Below are 21,039 nucleotides of genomic sequence, written 5' to 3' on the forward strand. Positions count from 1 at the left end.
ATTTATTTATTTGTGGAGACAAATTCCTTCATTTAATACATTGTTTACTTCATCATGTAGCAAAACTGTTAAAACTGCACTACTTTTTCTCAAATGGGATGAAGTGTGTAGTTAAATATCTTTACACTGAGAAAAACGAGAGTTTCCCTGGTACAGCCCAGATAAGGTCTAATCAACAGCGCAAAAAGATCAGTGTTAAAGTCGCATCAAAAACAAAAAGAAAGCTAGCAGAAGCTAGCTAACAGCGACTATTTGAGGGTAGACCAAAACTTATTATTATAATCTTTTAGTTATTAACAATAAAATTCTGATATATATATATACATAATCGTTAAGTTTATACGAGGTGTGGGCTCTGGATTATCATGTTGGCTTTAACATTAGTTTCAGTTACTAATAAAAGCATTAAGAAAAACAGTAAAATGATGCTTCAGGCATCAGTAAAGCAATCTATAGAACAGACACAAGCAACATTTTTCTTCATCAAAAGTTGTTTTAAAAGAGAAACTACCTTAATATGTTGTTGTTGTTTAGTCTGAATACTTTCACTGTTACTGTTGAAGGCAATTCCTGGCATAAATGTCGTATAAATGTTGTTTTATGATATCTAATGTTATGAATAAATGTTAGTGCTGCAAGCTCATGTTCTGCTTTTACATCACCGGGTGAAAATGTTTTTTTTATGATGGATCGTTAAAAATCTGTCAATCAGCTTTTTGAGTTCTGCTGCTTTGCCTAAACATCAACTGAGCCCAATTTTAAAAATAGTTTATATTTAAAACATACTTCCACATCTGAGCCAAACATTATTTTGTTTATAAATAGTTGAAATATTAATATTATAAAGAAATTTGACTTATGATGAACTGTGGTTTTCCAAATGTAGTCAACACCATTTTTCAGAAGTATCACAAAGGTCAAATGCTATTATTAAACAAAGCAATGAAGGGAACATTTGTTGTCATTTCTCATTCCTAGTTCCTGTTATGCGAGTCATGTTTATGCATTTCCCCATGCTCAGTCACAATACAATACAAAGCAGATATATATATATATATATATATATATATATATATATATATATATATATATATATATATATATATATATATATATATATATATATATATACATCAAAGACAAAACTTGATGAATAACTCTAAATATGTCTTATATTTTAGGTTCCCTTTGCTTTGTTGACAGCGCCGCAAACCCTTGGCCCTTCTCTCAGTGAGCTTCATGATGTAGTCACCTGAAATGGTTTTCAGTTCACAGGTGAGCCTTGTCAGGGTTCATTTGTGAAATTTCTTGCTTTCCTAATGGTGTTGGGCCCATCAGTTGTGTTGTGCAGAAGTCAGGTTGGTACACAGCTGACAGCCCTATTTGACAACTGTTAGAATTCATATTATGGCAGGAACCAGTCAGCTATGTAAAAAGAAACGACAGTTCATCAATGCTTTGTAGAACTGAAGGTCAGTTAGTCTGCTACAATGTTAAATGTGTCCCCAGATGCAAAAACCATCAAGCACTACGACGAAATTGGCTCACATGAGGACCGCCCCAGGAAAGGAAGACCAAGAGTCACCTCTGCTGCTGAGGATAAATTCATCCGACTCACCAGCCTCCGAAATCGCAAGTCTTATTGGCACCTCAGATTAGAGCCCAGATAAATGCCACACAGAGTTCCAGTATCAGACACATCTCTACATCAACTGTTCAGAGGAGACTGTGTGAATCAGGCCTTTGTGGTCAAATAGAAAAAAACACTACTAAGGAAAAGGAACAAGCAGAAGAGATTTGTTTGGGCAAAGAAACAATGGAGTCCAAATTTCAGATCTTTTGTTCCACCCACCGTGTCTTTGTGGGACTCAGAAAAGGTGAACGGATGGTCTCTATATGCATGGTTCCACAGTCCACAGTCACCTGACCTAAACCCAGTCAAGGTGGTTTTCGATGAGATGGACCGCAGAGTGAAATGCAAAACAGCCAACAAATGCTCAGCATCTCTGGGAACTCCTTCAAGACTGTTGGAAAACCATTTCAGGTGATGACCTCATGAAGCTCATCGAGAGAATGCCGAGAGTGTGCAAAGCAGCAATCAAAGCAAAGAGTTTCTATTTTGAAAACTCTAACATATAAAACATGTTTTGAAGTATTTTACACTTTGTTTACTACACAATTTTATACGTGCTCATTCATAGTTTGGATGCCTTCAGTGAGAATCTGTAAATAGTCATGAAAATAAAGAAAAAACATTAAATGTGAAGGTGTGTCCAATAATATTGACTGGTAGTTTATATATGTGTACGTATTCTCTTCTTTTTCATTCAAATCAAACAATGGTCCAGCAAAAAAAATAGCATGTAAAATGCTGTGAAACACTATGTGCTCCTTCCTGATTTCTTGTTCTGTTGCATATTTGTCACCCTGCATACATTTTGTATGTATATCATCAAACAAAAATAATAATATTAGACAAAAAATAACCAGAGTAAAACCAAAATACAGTTTTTAAATAGTGATTTCATTTATTAAGGGGGAAAAGCTGGAACTCCAAAGTTTTCCTTCTGTAAGGTGTGGATTGAATGGGTATTCAATCTAAGTACATTCATACTGATGCACCATCCAGTCAAATATCAAATGAATAATCTCCACTTTATGTTTCAGTTTTTTCCACAGTGAATCAGACTACTGTCAAGAGAAAGAAACACTGTTGATGTACATGTCGGCACAGCTCCACGGCTTGACCACCTCACATCAGTTTTGTTTGGCAGACAATGGGTATTGTTTTGTCAGTAAGCAGACTTCAAGACCAACAGCGATTCAGACTTCTGGAATGGATCATAATTAGTAACAACCACTCCTGTGACCTGATCCCTTCTTAATCTCGACGCAAACCGCAGCTTATCCTATGCTCAGACGTTTTTATATTTTTTATATGGTCTGCTGAAATATTAATGCTACAAATTTTGTTGAACCCCCTGATGAGGTTGACTTTTTAGCCTCACATTACATGGCATGCTGTGAAATTTGGTAATATGGTGATTATTAGCATTCAGCTCAAGTGCATTTGTTTGTAGACTGTTTAGATCAGAAATGAGGCTCAAAGAAAAGAATGCTTTGTTGTTGTCTTAACAGTAATAACTTAGGGAAACCTAGAAGACTTAAAGTTATTATTTTTCTCACTAACATATCCATGTACACCTGCATTCCTACCATACCACTGCAAGAAGGAGGCTGTATTACGCTCTGACACTCCTCTTAGCGTCCTCCTCCTCCTCACTGCAGGAAGTAATTGTAGCAAAACACACACACACAAGCACACACACAGAACCCTGACTAATCACAAGGTCTTTGAGTCAGAAGTGTTGTGATCCAGTTCATAAAGGGTTTAGCCTCTAGAGTGCAACACTAGCACATCAGTCAGATCGACTCTTAATAAAGAAGCTGGATCTGGAGGTCTCACAGCCAGCAGTTGTTACCGTCACTCACTGTCGATGCGGCCTCCCCCTACACAGACACACACACACACAGGCAAGCTAGAGCTTGTACAAACACCCACACACGACCCCAGAATGCATGCATGCACACATACTTACAAACTTCCAGACACACACACTAACACACGCACGCGCACACACACATGAGCCAAGGAGCATGGGCAGCAGGGTCATCCTAGCGCCATGCTTCATAAAGGGCGCCGTTACAATAGGTTTACTGTTACTCTGCCAATTGCTGGGATACAATAGGACTGAATGTGCTGGGCTGATGCTTCTCCACTTCTCTCCATTTTTCACTTGATGTCAAGGAAGAAAGACTGAGACGGGACAGCATGTTATCAGAGGACAGCCCTGAAGGTGAGTCGGCTCACTGCAGTATTACACTTGCGTATAATGCTGGGAGAAGAGAGATAGGGGAATGAGATCTCTGAATTTGTAAATATTGATTGGCCTGATACTCATTGAGAATGCCACTTTGTGGTTTAAAGAGTCCCATCGGGTTTAAAAAGCCTGAATATCTCTGAAATGCTAGTGAAGGGCTACAGGCTTTAAAGTCATTTTGAGACATGAGACAGTGAGGTGAGGCGCAGAGGCAGTGATGCTGCAGTACACCTCTTACACAGGACAAACAGCAGGACATGACAGGCTACAAAAGTGGCGTTGGACTGCATCATGTTGAAGAATTCAAAGGAGAGGAGGAGAGGAGAGGAGTGAAGTGTGAGACAAGGGAAGAATTAAGCTGAAGGAGGCATGAATGAAATGGCAGAGGCTACTGGAAAATATGGATCACAACACAAAGAACTTGGGAGAAGAGAGCCAATGAAAGACAAAAGGAGAAGAGGCATTAAGGGGTGAGAGGGTTTGCTGTAAGAGGAGTGGAGGTGGGGTTTAATTCGGGGTGGCAGATGGGTCTCACAGATTCAGAAGGGGTGTGGTGCTGAATTGTGAGATTCCTCTAACTTGGGACAAGTGGGGATATCTGCACTGCAGCTGTCAATAGTTCAACACCTACTCAGCCACACCCCTCCTCCCCTTCTATTACACACACACACACACTGATCATATTTCATATCTTGCGATAGGCCTGGTTTTCATCGTGAGTTAATCGTCAAGCTGGAAAATTCTTGTGAGAGAATGACACTGACTCATGTTCTCTGAGTCTCTGTGTTAAATATTAACATAACTTCTGTTATAGAGCCCACAGAATAGAGTTTTGAAGGATTTATTTGCTCATGGCGTGCCCAGTCTGCACTTTATTATTCCTCTCCACACACAGTTTCAGCGATCCCATTTGACTGTAGCTTAATTCTAGCTTATTACACTGTAGCAGCAGTGTAATGAGGGTATAAACAATCTCATATTTCAAATCCAGAGTGACAAGGTGCGCCGCCAGGGCCTCACAGAGAACAACAACATTTTTAAAAGAACAGAGACTAAAAGGGGATGGCCTAACAGAAAGAAAGAGAGCACATTCAAAAGCAACATTAGTTTGCTATCATTAGCTCATAACAAGATAGCGTAGCTTAATATGAAGTATTAAGCCACATTTAATGCGTCATTACAACAGAATGTTGTACTTTTACTTCAGTTTCAAATTTACAAGCAATCCAGCCTTAACAAGAAAGTCACTCTCACTTATATAACACAAACACGACTATTTTTTTAAGGCCATTCATTCTACAGAAACACTGTAACTGATGCAAGGTGGAGCTAATTTTACCTACTTTATATACCGCTGCAGAGTTTAGGCCACTGGTTTCCAACCCTAAGCCAGGGTATCTGCCAAAGGTCACAAAGTCAAATTGAGGAGTCTATATAAAAAAAAAAAAAAAAAAAAAATATATATATATATATATATATATATATATATATATATATATATATATGGAAAAATATATATATATATATATTTCAGTTGAAATAATAAGCTAATTATTTCTAGGAGAAAAATAGGCCTTTTTAATATTATTTATTTACCTATTCATTTGTTTGCAATGCCATTTATTTTTGGCTTCAGGTTACTTTTAACTAAGAATTCCTATTTCCTGTCTTATTCCTTAATAACACACAGACACAGACGGTGGGAACAAACCTGATTCATTAACGAACAGCTAAAAGAGAAGGGGTGACATCAGCTAGCGGTCACGGCCGTTTGCTTGCGGTTTGTTTTCTCCTCGCGCCCGCCTCGCGTTCTCACCTGGACGGAAGTTGACTTAAAAAGGCAGGGCAGGTAGAGGCAGCCCCTCACCTCCTCCTCCTACTCCTCCTCTATCCAGGTGGTGCGAGAGGGAAGCTTATTCTATCCTACTTTTGGCTGAAGAGAGGAGCCATGACGCTGGATAGGCTTCACTCCTGTTAACGCGCTATGAAATAACCTGAAACATTCACCTTGTGTTTCTTATCAACCAGTAACCTCACGGACTCATGGGGCTTCTACTGCTGAGCCTGATTCTCCGGTACTGGATCAACGCCGTGGAAGGTAAGCTGAAGTCCTGGCTTTCTTTTTAAAAGCTCATTTGCAAAGTAGTAGTCACTCAAGAGCAAGTCAACAATGCTGTCTTGGCACTGAAGAGTGGTTGGGATGTTTTATTGTGAGAAGGTATTAAAGTATTTTCAAAATTTGAAACCAAGAATTATGTTACATTTACTACACTGGACTACACATTTACTACTAAGGATTAGAATAAACACACAGATTAACATAATCATATCAATAAGTAAATAAAAAATGACACCATAAATGCAGACTTTTTCTAGTGTTGGACTCTGGTCTGTGCTGACAACCCTTACCTGTTTATGTGCTGTGCAGCAGGTTTGTGTTCAGCCGGCAGTACTGTGACTTGTGACGACTGTCTGCAACTCAGCCCTCAGTGCGCCTGGTGCACACAGGAGGTGAGCAGCTATACGAGAAGACAGTAACGTTTAAAGTGAAGTAATTTTTTGCAAAAGATCTTCTCATGTTTGCTTCACATGTTGACGCTGATGACAAAGTAATAATCTTTATGGCCTGCTGTAAAACAGCCTGCAAACTGAGGTTTCTACTTGTCACATGTTCCCCTTTGTGTCTCAGAATTTCACAGACTGGTTTTCAGTCACTCAAAGATGTGACACACTGGATGTCTTACTGGAAAAGGGATGCGACAGGGACCAGCTGCAGTTCCCTGTTTCCAAACACCAGATCCTCCAGGATCAGCCACTTGGGAAGAAGATGGGCAGCGCTAATAGCACGCAGATATTCCCTCAAAAAATGTCCCTCAAGCTCCGACCTGGTATGCAGTCCGACATCCTCTGAAGTGACGATTTGTCTTCTGAAGCAGTTTTTTTGAGTTCAGAGAGATAAAACGTGGCCTGATTTTGTTTCTTGCACAGGCAGTGAGGTGACCTTCCAGGTGAAGGTTCAACACACAGAGGACTATCCTGTGGACATGTACTATCTGATGGACCTGTCAGCATCCATGGTCGACGATCTGAAGATGATCAAAGACTTGGGCTCTACTTTGTCAAAAGAAATGGCGAAGCTCACGAGTAAATTTCGAATGGGCTTTGGCTCTTTTGTGGAGAAACCCTTGTTGCCCTTCATCAAGATCACAGAAGAAGAACTGGTCAACCCGTGCAGGTTTACAATAAAATAAAAATCTAGACATGACCAGAAGTTTAGTTCTTTTTGTTTTTTTAAACTGCTCTGATCTCGTAAATCTGACACTCTTACTCTTCTAACGCTTGCTTTTGATGTCTTGTTACATTTCAGCCGTGTAGACGACACCTGCTTACCGACATTTGGCTACAAGCATGTTTTGTCTCTGACGAGCAACACCAGCAAGTTCAACGAGATAATCGCCGTGCAGCATATATCTGCAAACATTGACGACACGGAGTGTGGTTTCGACGCCATCATGCAAGCAGCCGTTTGTGGGGTAACGTTTCCCATTTCAAGGTTCCGAAGATGCCGGCCGGCCGTTCGTTTGTGACGCCACCTCGCCAACTGTTTTGTTCAAAGCAGCTGTGTGTCTCCTGCTAGGACAAGATCGGCTGGAGGAACGACTCCATGCGTTTGCTGGTGTTTGTCAGCGATGGCAACTCACACTTCGGGATGGACAGCAGGCTGGCCGGTATTGTGATTCCCAATGACGGGCAGTGTCACCTGGATGCCAACAATGAATACTCAAAGTCCACAGTGCATGTAAAACCTGATTTTATCATTTGATTCATGTAGGATTATTATTCTTTATTATTGTTTGGCTTTCTCCTTTAACACTGTGGTAACTCATGGTAAATAATCACCTGAAACCTCTTATAAATGTAACCTTTTTTTCCCAGGAATATCCAACTCTTGGTCAGCTGATTGATAAGTTGGTGGAAAACAACATCTTGCTGATATTTGCAGTGACAGAAGACCAGAAAGACAACTACATGGTAACAGCTCCCTTGTTTTTTTTCCCTGTTAGAAGCGATCCAAACTAGAGAGCTGAACAACACAAGTGTTTGTGAGGTTAGCATATTTATCTTCTGAGTTGCATTCAACTTGTTACAACTGGCCCCGTTTCTCTTCCACACTCCTTTTCATACTGTTCTTTTAGGGAAGATGTGTGGTGATGAGCTTCCCATATTTGTAACAGTGACATTACTGTTTATCTGTTTTTTTTTGTTTTGTTTTCTGTGTCTCTTAGAACTATGCAAATCTCATACCTGGTGCCACCGTTGGAGTCGTGGCGAAAGACTCGCGGAACATCCTGGAACTGATTGTAACAGCGTACAAAGTAAATAAAAGGGCCTGATGATCAGGATGTGCTGGCAGAGTGGATGTGGGGCTGTGCGTGTGTGTGTGTGTGTGTGTGTGTGTGTATTTTTTTTTTTAAAATTAACTAATATTTATGGTGCAGGCACGAAAAAGTATATATAGCAAACTGGTACGTTACTATTTTCATTTTCTCCACCCCTTTGTTATTATTTCTTTTCCTTCTTTTATACTTTCTTCTATCACATTTTCCCCTGTACCACCCAACGCTCTGCATCAGCATGTTGGCCAGCATGTTTCTGCTTGTCCCAACCGTTTCATCTCCTCGCCCCCTCCAAATCTGATTTGCTCTTAACTTCCCCTCCCTCTCCCACACGCTGCCTCTTTTTTCTCTCTCTTGGTCGTTTTCGTTCTGCCCATCTCATCCACCGTGCGTCGTTTTGTAAATCCCCCTTGGCGGCGATGACTGGTGGTTGTGCAGTCCTCTAATTACTTCATCGGTTGCGTCACTTAAACCCACATTTAGTCTCCGCCGCACCAGCAGAGGAGTCCCTGTCATCACAGTGATTGTAGATGTGGTGCTTAACTGGAATGCGGCGCAAACAGGGGACTATTTAGTGATACTGCACAGGTGATGAGTACTTGCACTCACCTGTAATTCTGATGAGTAACAGCGAAGTCTCTTTAGATGCGTTTTATCTACTTAATCCATCCTCAGCTGGGTGTATCCCATAAGTGCTCTGGTTTTCTTCTTCCTTACCAACACCAAAGCCAGGAAGCACACAATATACCCTCTGTTAGCAGTCAGACGGGCCGTCACTGAGTTCATTAGTCAGTCAAGCACACTATTTTCTCAAGCTGAGGTTAGCTGTCACACTTTCTTCAGGTGCTTTGTACAGCGCAGCGCACCTGGGATGCTGACTCACCCCCACAAACAAATTAGATATGAGGTGTCAGGTCAGGTCAATGCAGGGTGAAAAGTATAATTCATCTGACAGCCCTGGAAATCCCACTTCATCTTGACTGAACAAAAGGAAAATCTGATTTGATTTTAGTTAACTTAGTTTTGCTTTTTTTTTTTGCTTTTTTGAAGGAGAAACCTGATCAGTCCGCAGGCTTGCTGCCCATTGTGTTCTCATATGGCTCACAATACACATAATCTGTTTTCCAGGAACTTCGCTCAGAGATTGAACTAGAGGTCCTTGGAGACACGAAGGAGCTGCACATGTCCTTCACAACCATTTGCCCTAATGGAACTATCCTCCCTGATCTAAAACGCTGCTCCAACATCAAACCAGGAGAGATGGTGAGTTGCTGTTGTTTCAAATAGCTTCATTTTTTAAATTTTTTGGAGCGCCTTTCATTAAACTCGCTGTGACAATCTCGTCAGACAAGAACAGTTATTAACAATTCTACTGAAACGCCAAACATAACATAAAAAATGTAGATATTTAAGATTAAATGTGAACAAAAGTTGAAAACTTAAAGGAAACTAAACAAAGGCATAAATTCTCACAAGGCATCAGGAGGGCATCATCCCTGGGTCCTGAAGGTAGGAGGGCCCTCTCCTCTAAAATATACTGGATGCTCATAATCATGGTGTTATGATGAAGTGGACATATTATAAGAGTTCCACTATGCCCATGGTTCTGTCTTGTGAATCAAAGCCTAGCTTTTATGCCGTGTACATTTTTCCTCATGAACTGAAACAAGGCTAAATCTGTTTTGAGTTTGTGGGAGCTTAGTTGAAGAAAATAGTGTTAGCGTTCATTCCCACGACCTCTGACCCCGGATGTTGTCCATGGTGCTGATCAAAACGCTGGAATTATGCTATTAATAGTATCGATTATTATTATATGCTTTTTTTTGCACTTGCATCGTGTGTCAGAGAGAGAATGGGATGCTGTGTTTGCTCTGTTGTTATGCCTGTGAAACTAAATATTGGAAGGGACAAAAGACTATTCTAACAGTCAGACAGTCCTAACAGCTCAAGAGTGTCCGGACTGTCTGTCTAACTGTGTTAGGTCTTTCACTACAGCAGTAAAAACTTAATTTTAGGGTATGCAGAGAACTTCTCAAGACCTGCAGTGCTTTATAAACTTGTAAAAGTATGTAAAAAACAATCAATACACAGACTGACAGGTGAAAAAATAACACAACGTGCACTCTGCCTCGTCAACACTTATGCCTTAGTTGTACCTGAAGAATTGTTTGGATTGGGTCAGATAGGAATGTGTTGTGTAAATCTGGAAGATTTTAAGTTGTTTTTTTCAGAGACTAATGTTGGTTAGAGGGAGACCTGGTGAATTTGAGGCTTTAGCACTTGTAACTGATAGATCAGTCAATATTTCTGAGAGAAAAAAATATCAACCGGTTTGTCTTAACAACGGCAAAACACAAATGCATAAAACACACTAGGACAGGATAAGAACTTAGATCAGATTAGATGAAACGTATTAATCCCTCGGGTGGCTTCCTCCGGGTAATTCAGTATATGAAGCAACTATCAATAATATCAAAATTAAATAAAACTAAAAGTAGTGTTTTTAATTGAATTTCATTCATAAACATTTTAAAAAAAAATGACAGATGGTGTGAATGAATTTTTATATCTGTTAGTTTTTATCTTTTTTTTTTAACCTCACTTCAACCTTTTTTGTCCCTAAACTAAGTACTGAAATTCAACTTGTAAAGGAGCTAGCCATTGTGGAGCGCCTGTTACTCAAACACAGTTCAGAGACTCTCAGAGACACTGTGTCTTACTCAATACTACTACTACTACTACTACTAATATTATTATTAATAATAATAATAATAATATATTATATTTTTAGATGCCTTTTAAAATACTTAAGGACACCTTACAAGTAAATAAATAACAAAATCACAGTATGCATGAAAGAAAATATGGACTTTAAATGGAGGGACTATGACTATAAATGGTAAAGGGCGAGAGCTTGCTGATATGCAGTGGTGATGGACAGATTGATGGATGAGGTCAGACAGGAGCCTCTTTGGATTATGATGTTTGCAGATGACATTGTGATCTAGTGACAGTAGGGAGCAGGTGGAGGAAAGCCTGGAGAGGTGGGAGACAAGGCTGAGATGGCTTGGGCATGTGCAGAGGAGGGATGGTGGATATATTGGACAAAGTTAAAGATAGAGGAATAGAGGAACATTGGAAGATGACAGAAGATTCATGGATGTAGTGAAGGAGGACATGCAGAGGGTTGGTGTAACAGAGGACGATGCTACAGATAGGTGAAAAGGAGATGGGTGATCTGCTGTGGTGACCCTTAAAGGAAGCACCTGAAAGAAGAAGAAGGAGAACAGAGGAACTAGTTTACTCACTTTCACCAGCATCAGGGCTTAATGATGTTGTTTAGCTCAGAGTGAAATGCAGTGACCTGGTTCAAATCCAAAGTTTTTCCTCTCTCTCTTAGCTGTGCTGTCTAATACAGATGAAAAAGCCCCAAATTATCAATGGATTTCCTGTGGGGGTCAATAGCGCTGACTTTTCAGAATATTTGCAGTCTGTTCTTAGTTTGATCTTAATTTAATGCCCTCCCTGTTTTTGCTCCTCAGGTAGTGTTCAATGTGTCTGTGGAGCTTCTGGGATGTCTGTCAGGAGTTCGGCACTTCTCCCTCAGACCTGTAGGCCTTCAGGACAGTTTGGAGATAGAAGTGCAGTCCCTTTGTTCCTGTGACTGCCGGCAGCCTCCAAAGTCAGACAGCAGCCAGTGCACTGAGGGTCAAGGGGTTTTCCAGTGCGGCGTGTGCGTATGTCAGCCGGGCTTCCTGGGAGCGCAGTGCGAATGCAATGAGGAGAGCACTTTGTTGAGCAACTGCCTCGCAAACAATGATTCTGAAATATGCAGTGGTCAGGGGCAATGCTACTGTGGACAGTGTGTGTGTCATGCATCCAGTTTTGGGCGCATCTACGGTCCCCACTGCGAGTGTGACAATTACTCCTGTGTTCGCTTCCATGGGGAGCTCTGCGGAGGTGAGTAACTTCGTGTGAATGCTTATGACTTATTCATGTGTTTTTGTGGAAAGGCTTTTATTTTAAACAAAGATTTCTTGTTTGTAGGCCATGGAGTGTGTGACTGCGGAGAGTGTATTTGTGAAAAGGGATGGAAAGGGCAGTACTGTAACTGCAGCACCAGCATGGAGGCGTGCACATCTGAGGATGGCTCATTTTGCAGCGGCAGGGGGAAATGTGTGTGTGGCCACTGTGTCTGCACTGTACCCGGAGCATCTGGGGACAAGTGTGAGAAGTGTCCAACTTGTGGAAGCTCCTGTACATCTGCAAGGTGAGAGCGCAGTCATTCCAACGCTTCTTTCGGCCGAACAGGGGTGTAATGTCGAGTATTTTGTCAGCGTCACCTCGGTGATTGGTATTTCTTTACCTCAGAGATACAAGATATCGTCTCCTTGCGCCGCGTGATCTGCCTGCTCTTTGGAGTTCAGGCATATCAGGTTCTGGTCCTGTTGTTCACATGTGTCTACACCTTCCATGTAACTTCAAAAGATACTAATGTCCCCAACACAGCATTGAGAGATTTCCTTTCTTCATTGTAAAGCAGCTGTCAGGGCCAGGACCATTTGATACTACTCTTACTGGGGAGGGGGGGAACCCGTGATAGAGAGTGAGAGAAGCCTTGGGAAAAAAGCTGATAAGTGACCACGACTGTGATTTCTCCTTTCACCCCGTGTCAGTGATTGAAGCCTCAAGGAATGCTTGCTGCATCATCTTAACCTTTTGTTTTCCTGCTCATTCCAACACTAGGACCTGTGTAGAGTGCCATCTTCAAGATAAGGATGATGCTGAGTCATGTGATCAAAGGTGCAGCGCTACTACAATTTCCATCAATACAACAGGAGGTAAAGGATTCCCTGATTTACCTGTTGTTACTTTACTTTCATTCAGCTTCTTACTCTAACTCACTGAACTCTAACCGTAACCTAAACTTACTTACCTAATGGGGTAAATCACTAAATCACCACATACAAACGTTCCCATTTGTCTCTCGTAATGTCGCTCTCATGTCATCAATACGTTTTCTAACTCTGCCTATAAAAGTCATAAAACCATACCTGCTTTAAGTTCGGCCCTTCCTTATTCACTGTTGTCTTGTTGGAAAGCCCCGCAAAGGTTTTCAAGACTGCTGTTATTTTTAGATCACTCCTCCACTGAGTCAAAAATGATGACCAAACAGTTTGAGTTGCATTTCAGAGAAAAGGACAAAGTCATAGTGAGACTAATCTGGCAAGTTGGGCGGGTGGTGTGGCTAAAAAAAACAGTCCTGCCTTTTCACTATGTTACATCAGAAAGGGCTAGCTGGTATTTAGGCCTTCCAGGTATTCCTGGTTCAGAAACACAAAACAGTTATTCTCTCCCCCAAAGAGAAGGAGGATGTAAGCAGTCTAGTGTCCACAGTTTTCAAGATATCATTTTCAAATATTTTTTTGTTATTGTAGATGCCAATGATAGCTTGAACTGATTTCATTTTGTTGAAAATCGGATCAAGGTCACTCAAAATGTGAAAATCAGTAAAAACTATCACCCACAATTTAATATGGACCGTCTTCAAACTTCACAACAATATACTAGGCCTTGGGGGATATGAGTACCTAGGCTGGCTAAGCATTTGACCTTGACCTTCATTGTCAGCACCCAAGGTCAAAGTTGACCTTGAAAAATTTTGTTTCAAGAAACCACATCAAGTAATATATCAGCTAAAGGACATGCATAGGGCTGTACAACACTTGTCTTTTTTTTAATATGATGCTCTACGAGGTCACAATGATGGCATTAAAGGTTTTAATATAGCCCTTGCCCTTCAAACGGCGAGTGCTTTTGTTCGAGTCCTGTGACACGTTTAAATCCACAGGTCTCTCTGGCTTGATAGTACGATACACTGCAAGTGACGGTATGAAAACTGTGTGAATCCACAGCTAGAAGGAGAGCCTGTTGACTGTTGAGAGAAATTGCTTTTTCACTTCTGTTTGGTTACTTTTTGGAAACTCGCTGTGGGGTGAACAGCAATTTGACACCTAAATCTGTATGTCAGAGTCTCTTGTATGATGTTCACAAGGAAGAATTTGCAAAACAGGACCTGCTTGCAACTGTCAACGAATGTTTCAAGTCTATGCATGTTAACAATCCTTAGTTACTGGTATTGATTTAAATCAATCAAATAAACCTAGCTGGTTTTTAACTGCCACCAAGAGATACTAGATCTCATGCAGGTTTTAAGTCTATGCAGGTTAACGCCTCTTAGTGGGTAAATGGTAAATATATAGTGCTTTTCTACTGTACCAGAGAACTCACAGTGCTTTATACAACTTGTCTCATTCACCCATTCACACAAGCACTTTTTTCTATGTGTAAGTGCTTTCTAGCCAACATTCATAGATAACCTGCTCTATTTCCTGAGCTACAGGCACCCCCAAGTGGCATTCATTAAAATCAATGAAAGAAAACATATATGACATATTTTGAAGAATGGCCAGGAGCAAAATATTTAAAATAGGTTGTTTTTTACGTGCTAAAATGTAGCAACTCCTCAAAACCAAGCAAAATGTATTAAAATCAAATAACATCAAGTTTTTGCCTCCCCGTCCTGCAAGGGTTCTTATTTTTGGTGGTGCTATCAACACAGAGGCCTGCTAAGTTTCAGCCAGGGTCGCTGCTTTGGAGGAATGCTGACCTCCATTGACTCGGCTGTCTCTGTGAAGTCTGCACCCCCTCCTCTCTAACACAACGCCATCCATGTCCTTTCGGGCAGCGTGGGACAATGGGGAACATATTATTTACCTTGTTGTACAGGCAAAGCTATTATGGTGCCTGTGAATAGCCAAAGAACCTGGTCTTCCTTTGTAGAGGAGTTGATTTTAAAGCCGCTATACTTGTGCAAGCTGAGAGGCATATCTGATTATCACAGAGGATTTTCAAGCTTCAGATGTGAAACACAATGGTTCGGTCCACACACACCAGATTCTAGTCTTAGATAATGAAGTCACACTGACAGCACAACAGAGCAGAGTATATCATCTGACATTCTCAGCACAATGTCAAAGGGAAGATGATAGCCTTTCCTTATGGATATGTATGTTCACATTTCCTCACAGATTATGACAAGAGTCCTTCTATGCCATGCACATTTATGATGGAGAATGAGTGCTGGGCGTCATTTAAAGTGGTGGAAGGTGAGACCGACACCACTGCCTATGATCTGCAGATGTACGGTAAGCTTGACACCAACGTAGATGTCTAAAGTGAAAGGTACTCCCGGTGCAAGTCTGATCTCGCTCTCATGTCCTGTCTCAGGATGTCCAGAGCCGCCCAACATCCCCATGATTCTTCTCGGGGTCTCCCTTTCTGTCGTCTGTATTGGCCTGATCCTGCTGGGTGTGTGGAAGGTGTTGGTGTCAGTCCATGACCAAAAGGAGGTGGCCAAGTTTGAGGCTGAGAGGGCAAAGGCAAACTGGCAGTCGGTAAGACCGTGGATGACTTTGCTTTGATTCTTTCTAATATCTTTTTGTTGGGCTCAGATGAATAATTAGAAAGCAAAATAATGTATTAGACATTCATTAGATATTCAAAAGGGCAGACAAAGTCTTTAACAGGGCTTTTCAAAGTCTGATGGTGAGGTGTCTCTCATAACTAAACTGTTCCCACTAACATCCACCAATGTACATCCCGTGACTTGGTAGCTTGTAGAAACACCTTTGGCAGCAATAAATAGAGAAAAAAAATTTCTGTGTGACTTTATCAGTCTCTAAGATCATTGCGGTGGAATTTTAGCCCACTGTGCTTTACAACTTTACAACTGTGCTTCAGGTCATTGGGGCTTGTAGGTATTCATTAATGCACAGTCACCTTTTCCACTCACTATGTGTTTATACACGTCTCTGGGTTTAATCATTAGTTATTATTAATCTCCAGCTCTCTTCCACAGCATGTCTTTTGTCTTATCTTCCTCCCTTCACCCCAACCGGTCAAGGCAGATGGCCGCCCTCCCTGAGTCTGGTTCTGCTGGAGGTTTCTTCCTGTTAAAAGGGAGTTTATCCTTTCCATTTTCGCCTTGCTCATAGGACATCGTGTGGTTGTTGGGGTTTTATCTGTTGTATTGTAGGGTCTACCTTACAATATAAAGCACCTTGAGGTGACTGTTGTTGTGATTTGGCACTATATAAATAAAATTGAATTGAAAAGTTACTGTAACAGCATTTCAGGCAGGTTGAGGTCTGGACTTCAGGTCTGGTTTCAGCCATTCTGTTGTAAATTTACTGATCTGCTTGGGATCACTTGGGCCATTTCTCTGAAACTCTAGCTGTCAGAGAGATGGCATCACATTTGACTCTAGAACACTTTGGTATACAGAAGAGTTCATGGTGGACTCAATGACTGCAAGGTGCCCCGGTCCTGTGACTGCAAAACGAGGCCAAATCATCACCCCTCCACCACATTGTTTGACAGTTGGTATGAGGTGTTTGTGCTGATATGCTGTGTTGTTGTTTTTTCCAAATGTGGTGGCGTGCATTACAGCCAAACATCTGCACTTTGGTCTCATCTGTCCACAGGACATTGTTCCAGAAATCGTGTGGTTTGTTCACATGCAACTTTGCAAACCTAAACTGTGCTGCCGTGTTCTTTTTAGAGAGAAAAAGAGGGTTCTCCTGCAAACCTTCCATACTTGTTCAGTCTTTTTTTTTTAACTGTGCTATCATTAACTTTAACATTAAACAAGCTCACTGAGATTTCTGATTTGGGCCAAATGAGCTTCAGGCAGTTTGGAAGGTTCACAGGACTAGTGTGTTGTTGGTTTTGATGTTTCTGTGGCATTTGTAAAAATCTAAAAGTCATTGTGTTCTTTCTTTGTTTTCTTTCAGGGGACCAACCCTCTGTTCAGGAGCTCGACATCTACATACAGAAATGTAACTTATAAAAGTGCACAAAAAGAAAAGACTATCACAATGAATCACTACTGATGACGAACTGGATGCGTCTGAGTGCACTTAAGTCTGTGAGTTTGTGTGTGCATGAGACAGAGAATAGTTTTTGTACGAATCCCTGTGTTAATTCAGAGATGTCCTAGCACAGCAGACAACACTGTGAACAGACGAACACTGCGAGATGAATTTGCTGCTGTAGAAGTGCACTGTACTGTCAAACACTGGACATTTCTATTGCATGGCCCTACATGTACTGCAACTTGGAACTTGGAAAGGAAAAGTCTACACTACAAGTGATCTACTACTGAATGAAAATGTATAAATATACAGGTGTAAGAGATGTTTTTTTTGGTAATAATGTGTCTATTGTTTTACTGTAAAACAAGGCTGAGCCTTTAATTTTAATAACTGTTGTTCTGAGTTTTTTTAATGGTATGTGGCACATAATTAAAGTTGGATTTGGCATTTGTGAAATGACTCCTCTGCAATTCGGGTTTTAATTGCAGGTTACAACACAGTTCTCACAAAGAGTGAGCAGACTGATTTGATTTACCTGCGAGAAACAAAATTTGAAGTTTGTTTTGCTTACAGTGGGATCACTCAGTGCTCAGTATTTCCATTTTCTAACAAGGCAACTTGCTCTGAATACTAAGGCCCTTTGTTCAATGTGTGTCAGTTTGATTACTTGTTTGCAAATCTGACTGAAATTGCAATAAGCTAGGGTGCTTTATTTATCCCCACAGATGGGAAATTCTGTTCACACACAACCTTTATCAGAAAGGAGCAGGTTTCATAGGGATGAGGGGATGGGCAACGGGGCTGGAACAGAGGAGGATTCAGCGCAAATAACCAAAGTGATGTTGATCAAGAAGGACTCAAGGTCTCACAGTACAGAGGCTCTTGCTGTCCCATAGGACAGGGAGACCAGGAAGGAGACAGAAGTGATGGTGATTCAAAAGACAAGGTGTAATTTGAAGGCAAAAGCAGGAATATTCAAGCAAACAAGGCCACTGTGTGCATGTGAGCTCAATGAAATAAATAATTTGCTTATAAATCAATTAAAATACAAATTCCAACATGATAATGATAAACAAAAAGCTTAACCGCACCTTATGGGGGGGACCCAAACGTCGGATAAAATACAATAGTGCAGATACATGTGAATCCCAACATAAATGACTCAATATCCTAAAATAGCCCGAGGAATCCTATCATAAAAATAATACCAATCCAATACATAAAAATAATCGCATAAACTTCACATAGAGACTTGTTAAAAGTTTTGAGAGATCCTTGCCATACAGGGTGCAATATAAAACATATTTTAGCAGCAACTGCTGTTTTAGGTGTTTTTAGCTATTCCAAAGTTGTGAACCTTTACAGGTCACACCAAAACTTGTACACTTAAGTTTGTTTGTTTTTTAGGTGTTTACACGTTACATTGGGACAAGCATACAAAGTCTTTTGTTAACTCTAAATACATTATACATAACAGAGGCAATATAAAAGATAGATTTGCTTAGCATAGCCTAACTCCAGAGTACTTGTTGATATCTGGGTGCCTGTCCCAGACATGACACAGCTGTAGGCTACAGTTTGCTGTGTGTAGTTTACCTGAGAGCAGCCTGTTCATAGTCATGTACTTTACACAGCCTACAGAGAAACTGTCTGTCTGCCCTCTGTCTGTTTTTTTCTTCGGTCAGGTCTAAATACAGACTTGTGGCTCTGCCCCAGCGAAAACAGTCCTGAGCGGCAGGAATGCAGCTTCCAGGCCGGACAGCAGCGGCTCCTCCGTCAGACGTGACGTCGCTGCTTCCCCGCTGAAAACCAGACTCCAGAGGAAGTTTTTCTACGAGGGGAGGAAAGAAAGAAAGAAAGAAGAAGGAAAAAAAGAAACCCCAAAACACCCCCTTCGCCTCTGATCTTCGGAATGTGCGGACATTGGCTCTCCAACGCTGCATCCCGCTGTCGAAATGTTCATCCAGTTGTGCCGCTGCGTGGACTCCGCGCCTGTTCTGGCGATTATTTGCGTGACTGTGTTGTTGGCGAAAAGCTGTGTGTGTGTCACTGAAGACGAGGACGATGAAGTCCTGGAGAAAAAACAGCTCGTGGAGTTTTACAGTAAGTTACCAGCTGGTCCCTTAGTATAAGTTCAATGGCCAACATGATGGGAAGGATGTAGTAGTTCCCTTTTTTCTTTTTTCATGAAGATGTTGTTTAACATCAGGGAATTGTGCATGGAGGGGGTGATCTAAAGACTCACCTAAACTCTCCTCAGGTCTGGAAAGAGGTCTGTGGACCACAGTTTGAACCCCACAGCTGCACCAGGCTCACATTTCTTGCTGTTTTTTACTCTCTTTCTCCCCCCTCCCGTGTGTGTGTGTGTGTGTGTGTGTGTAATAAAAGGCAGCTCAAGAGCAGCATGAAAACATTTCCTCTGCCTGTAAGTTAATTTTACGTGGTCTTCTTTTTTAATCTCCTAGAAAGCAACAGATTGCTGAATACTTGAAAACATGTTGTGAATAAGGAAAAATATGTTTTTTTTTTACCCCCCAGTAGCATGCAGTCTGTTTATTATGAGCACAATAGGTCAGTCAGTCATTCGAGTGATAAGCAGTTGGGTTATTGTGGAAAAATGTCAAACATTCACCTTTGCATGTGTGAGAATGTGCTGATTTTCTCCGTCTTTCACCATCTTACATCCCCGCGTTTTAGAGAGCTCTGCATCGTATTGGCATTTTCCAGCTTCTAAAATGTGAAGATCTGGGCATGTTTAAACAATGAATTAGTCAAAAATATCTGCAACCTAGTGAACTGCAAGGAAAGTTATGAGCAACAACCCCAGTTTGCTCATATTTGTTCAGATCAGCCCATGTTCTCGTCCAGAATGCAATCAAATACAGTGTGCATATTAAAAATGCAGAGAAAGAATATCTGGACACTGAAAATGCCATTTTGGTGATGGATGTGCACGCCAGCATCTTTTTTTTTTTCAAACCAATTGAGCCATGTAAATTCTCAGCAAACAATTTTAGTTGTTTGTTTTAGATCTGGTAACATATATTGCTGATTTTCTTTGTCTGTACAAACTAACGAGATGCAGGAAGAGATGATTCCTCACAGTCTTTTCATCACCGCTGCTTGGAATCATCCTCTCTCTTTTGTTTGAGTATCCAGTTACAAAAGACCATGATTTGTTTCTAAACACAAGGCCTTCCTCGAGCTTTGCTCTGTCACATATGGAAATGTGGAAAAGCATGTCTTTGTACTTTACTTTTTGAACCGGTTTTATCTCTGAAGCTGAATGGATTCCCTGTTGTTTACGGCACACGTTCACATGAATTGCCCCACATTGCCTCATTTTATCTGCTTCTCCACGTCTCTCAATCACTTCCTACCAGAGAAAGGTCTGTTTATCCTGGAGAGTGAGCCGCTGAAGCAGTGCATCTCAGTGAATCGCTCGAAACTAGTGCTGGAGGACTGCGAGCGTCCGACGCGCCGCATGCTGTGGAAGTGGGTCTCCCAGCATCGTCTCTTTAATCTGGGCACCAGCGCGTGCCTGGGCCTCAACATTTCCAACTCGACGCAGCCCCTCGGGATGTTCGAGTGCGATGTGTCCCTCCCTGTGCTGTGGTGGCGCTGCAGCGGAAACACGCTTTATGGAGCGTCCCAGTGGAGGGTGACTGTGGTTCGAGGTTTAGTGGTGGTAAAGAAAAACATTTACCATCAGTGGAAGAGGTACAACACTCCCAGAGAGGGTCCCTGCTCATATCCATATGAAGGTAAACAACCCCGAACTTCCTGTGTGCCTTGTCTGCACAAGATATTTCTGACCTCAAGTGA

The 21,039-nt window shown here is 41.3% G+C and overlaps 2 protein-coding genes across 3 annotated transcripts in view; both read left to right on the forward strand.

Annotated features, from left to right (window-relative positions):
• The first annotated feature begins 3,569 nt into the window (after positions 1 to 3,569).
• itgb6 (integrin, beta 6) lies at positions 3,570 to 17,673 on the forward strand. 2 transcript variants are annotated; one of them, XM_031728897.2, is made up of 16 exons: positions 3,570 to 3,857; positions 5,910 to 5,979; positions 6,310 to 6,392; positions 6,571 to 6,769; positions 6,870 to 7,116; positions 7,249 to 7,414; positions 7,519 to 7,680; positions 7,818 to 7,913; positions 8,168 to 8,257; positions 9,407 to 9,541; positions 11,821 to 12,238; positions 12,326 to 12,548; positions 13,025 to 13,119; positions 15,370 to 15,486; positions 15,569 to 15,735; positions 17,134 to 17,673. In XM_031728897.2, exons 2-16 carry the CDS (start codon positions 5,925 to 5,927, stop codon positions 17,230 to 17,232), a joined length of 2,352 nt encoding a protein of 783 aa, XP_031584757.1. In that variant the 5' UTR covers positions 3,570 to 3,857; positions 5,910 to 5,924; the 3' UTR covers positions 17,233 to 17,673. The 2 variants fall into 2 exon arrangements, with proteins under 2 accessions (XP_031584757.1, XP_039464959.1); XM_039609025.1 differs by lacking the exon at positions 3,570 to 3,857 and having other exon boundaries at positions 5,703 to 5,979.
• A 498-nt stretch (positions 17,674 to 18,171) lies between these two features.
• pla2r1 (phospholipase A2 receptor 1) overlaps positions 18,172 to 21,039 on the forward strand; it is a 31,283-nt gene continuing 28,415 nt past the window's right edge. The window contains exons 1-2 of the mRNA XM_031728939.2: positions 18,172 to 19,317; positions 20,598 to 20,978. Coding sequence (XP_031584799.1) covers positions 19,170 to 19,317; positions 20,598 to 20,978 — 529 coding nt within the window. The 5' untranslated portion in view covers positions 18,172 to 19,169. The remainder of the gene's footprint in view (positions 19,318 to 20,597; positions 20,979 to 21,039) is intronic.

Source organism: Oreochromis aureus, linkage group 1 (assembly GCF_013358895.1).
Source record: "Oreochromis aureus strain Israel breed Guangdong linkage group 1, ZZ_aureus, whole genome shotgun sequence".
Taxonomy (NCBI): domain Eukaryota; kingdom Metazoa; phylum Chordata; class Actinopteri; order Cichliformes; family Cichlidae; genus Oreochromis; species Oreochromis aureus.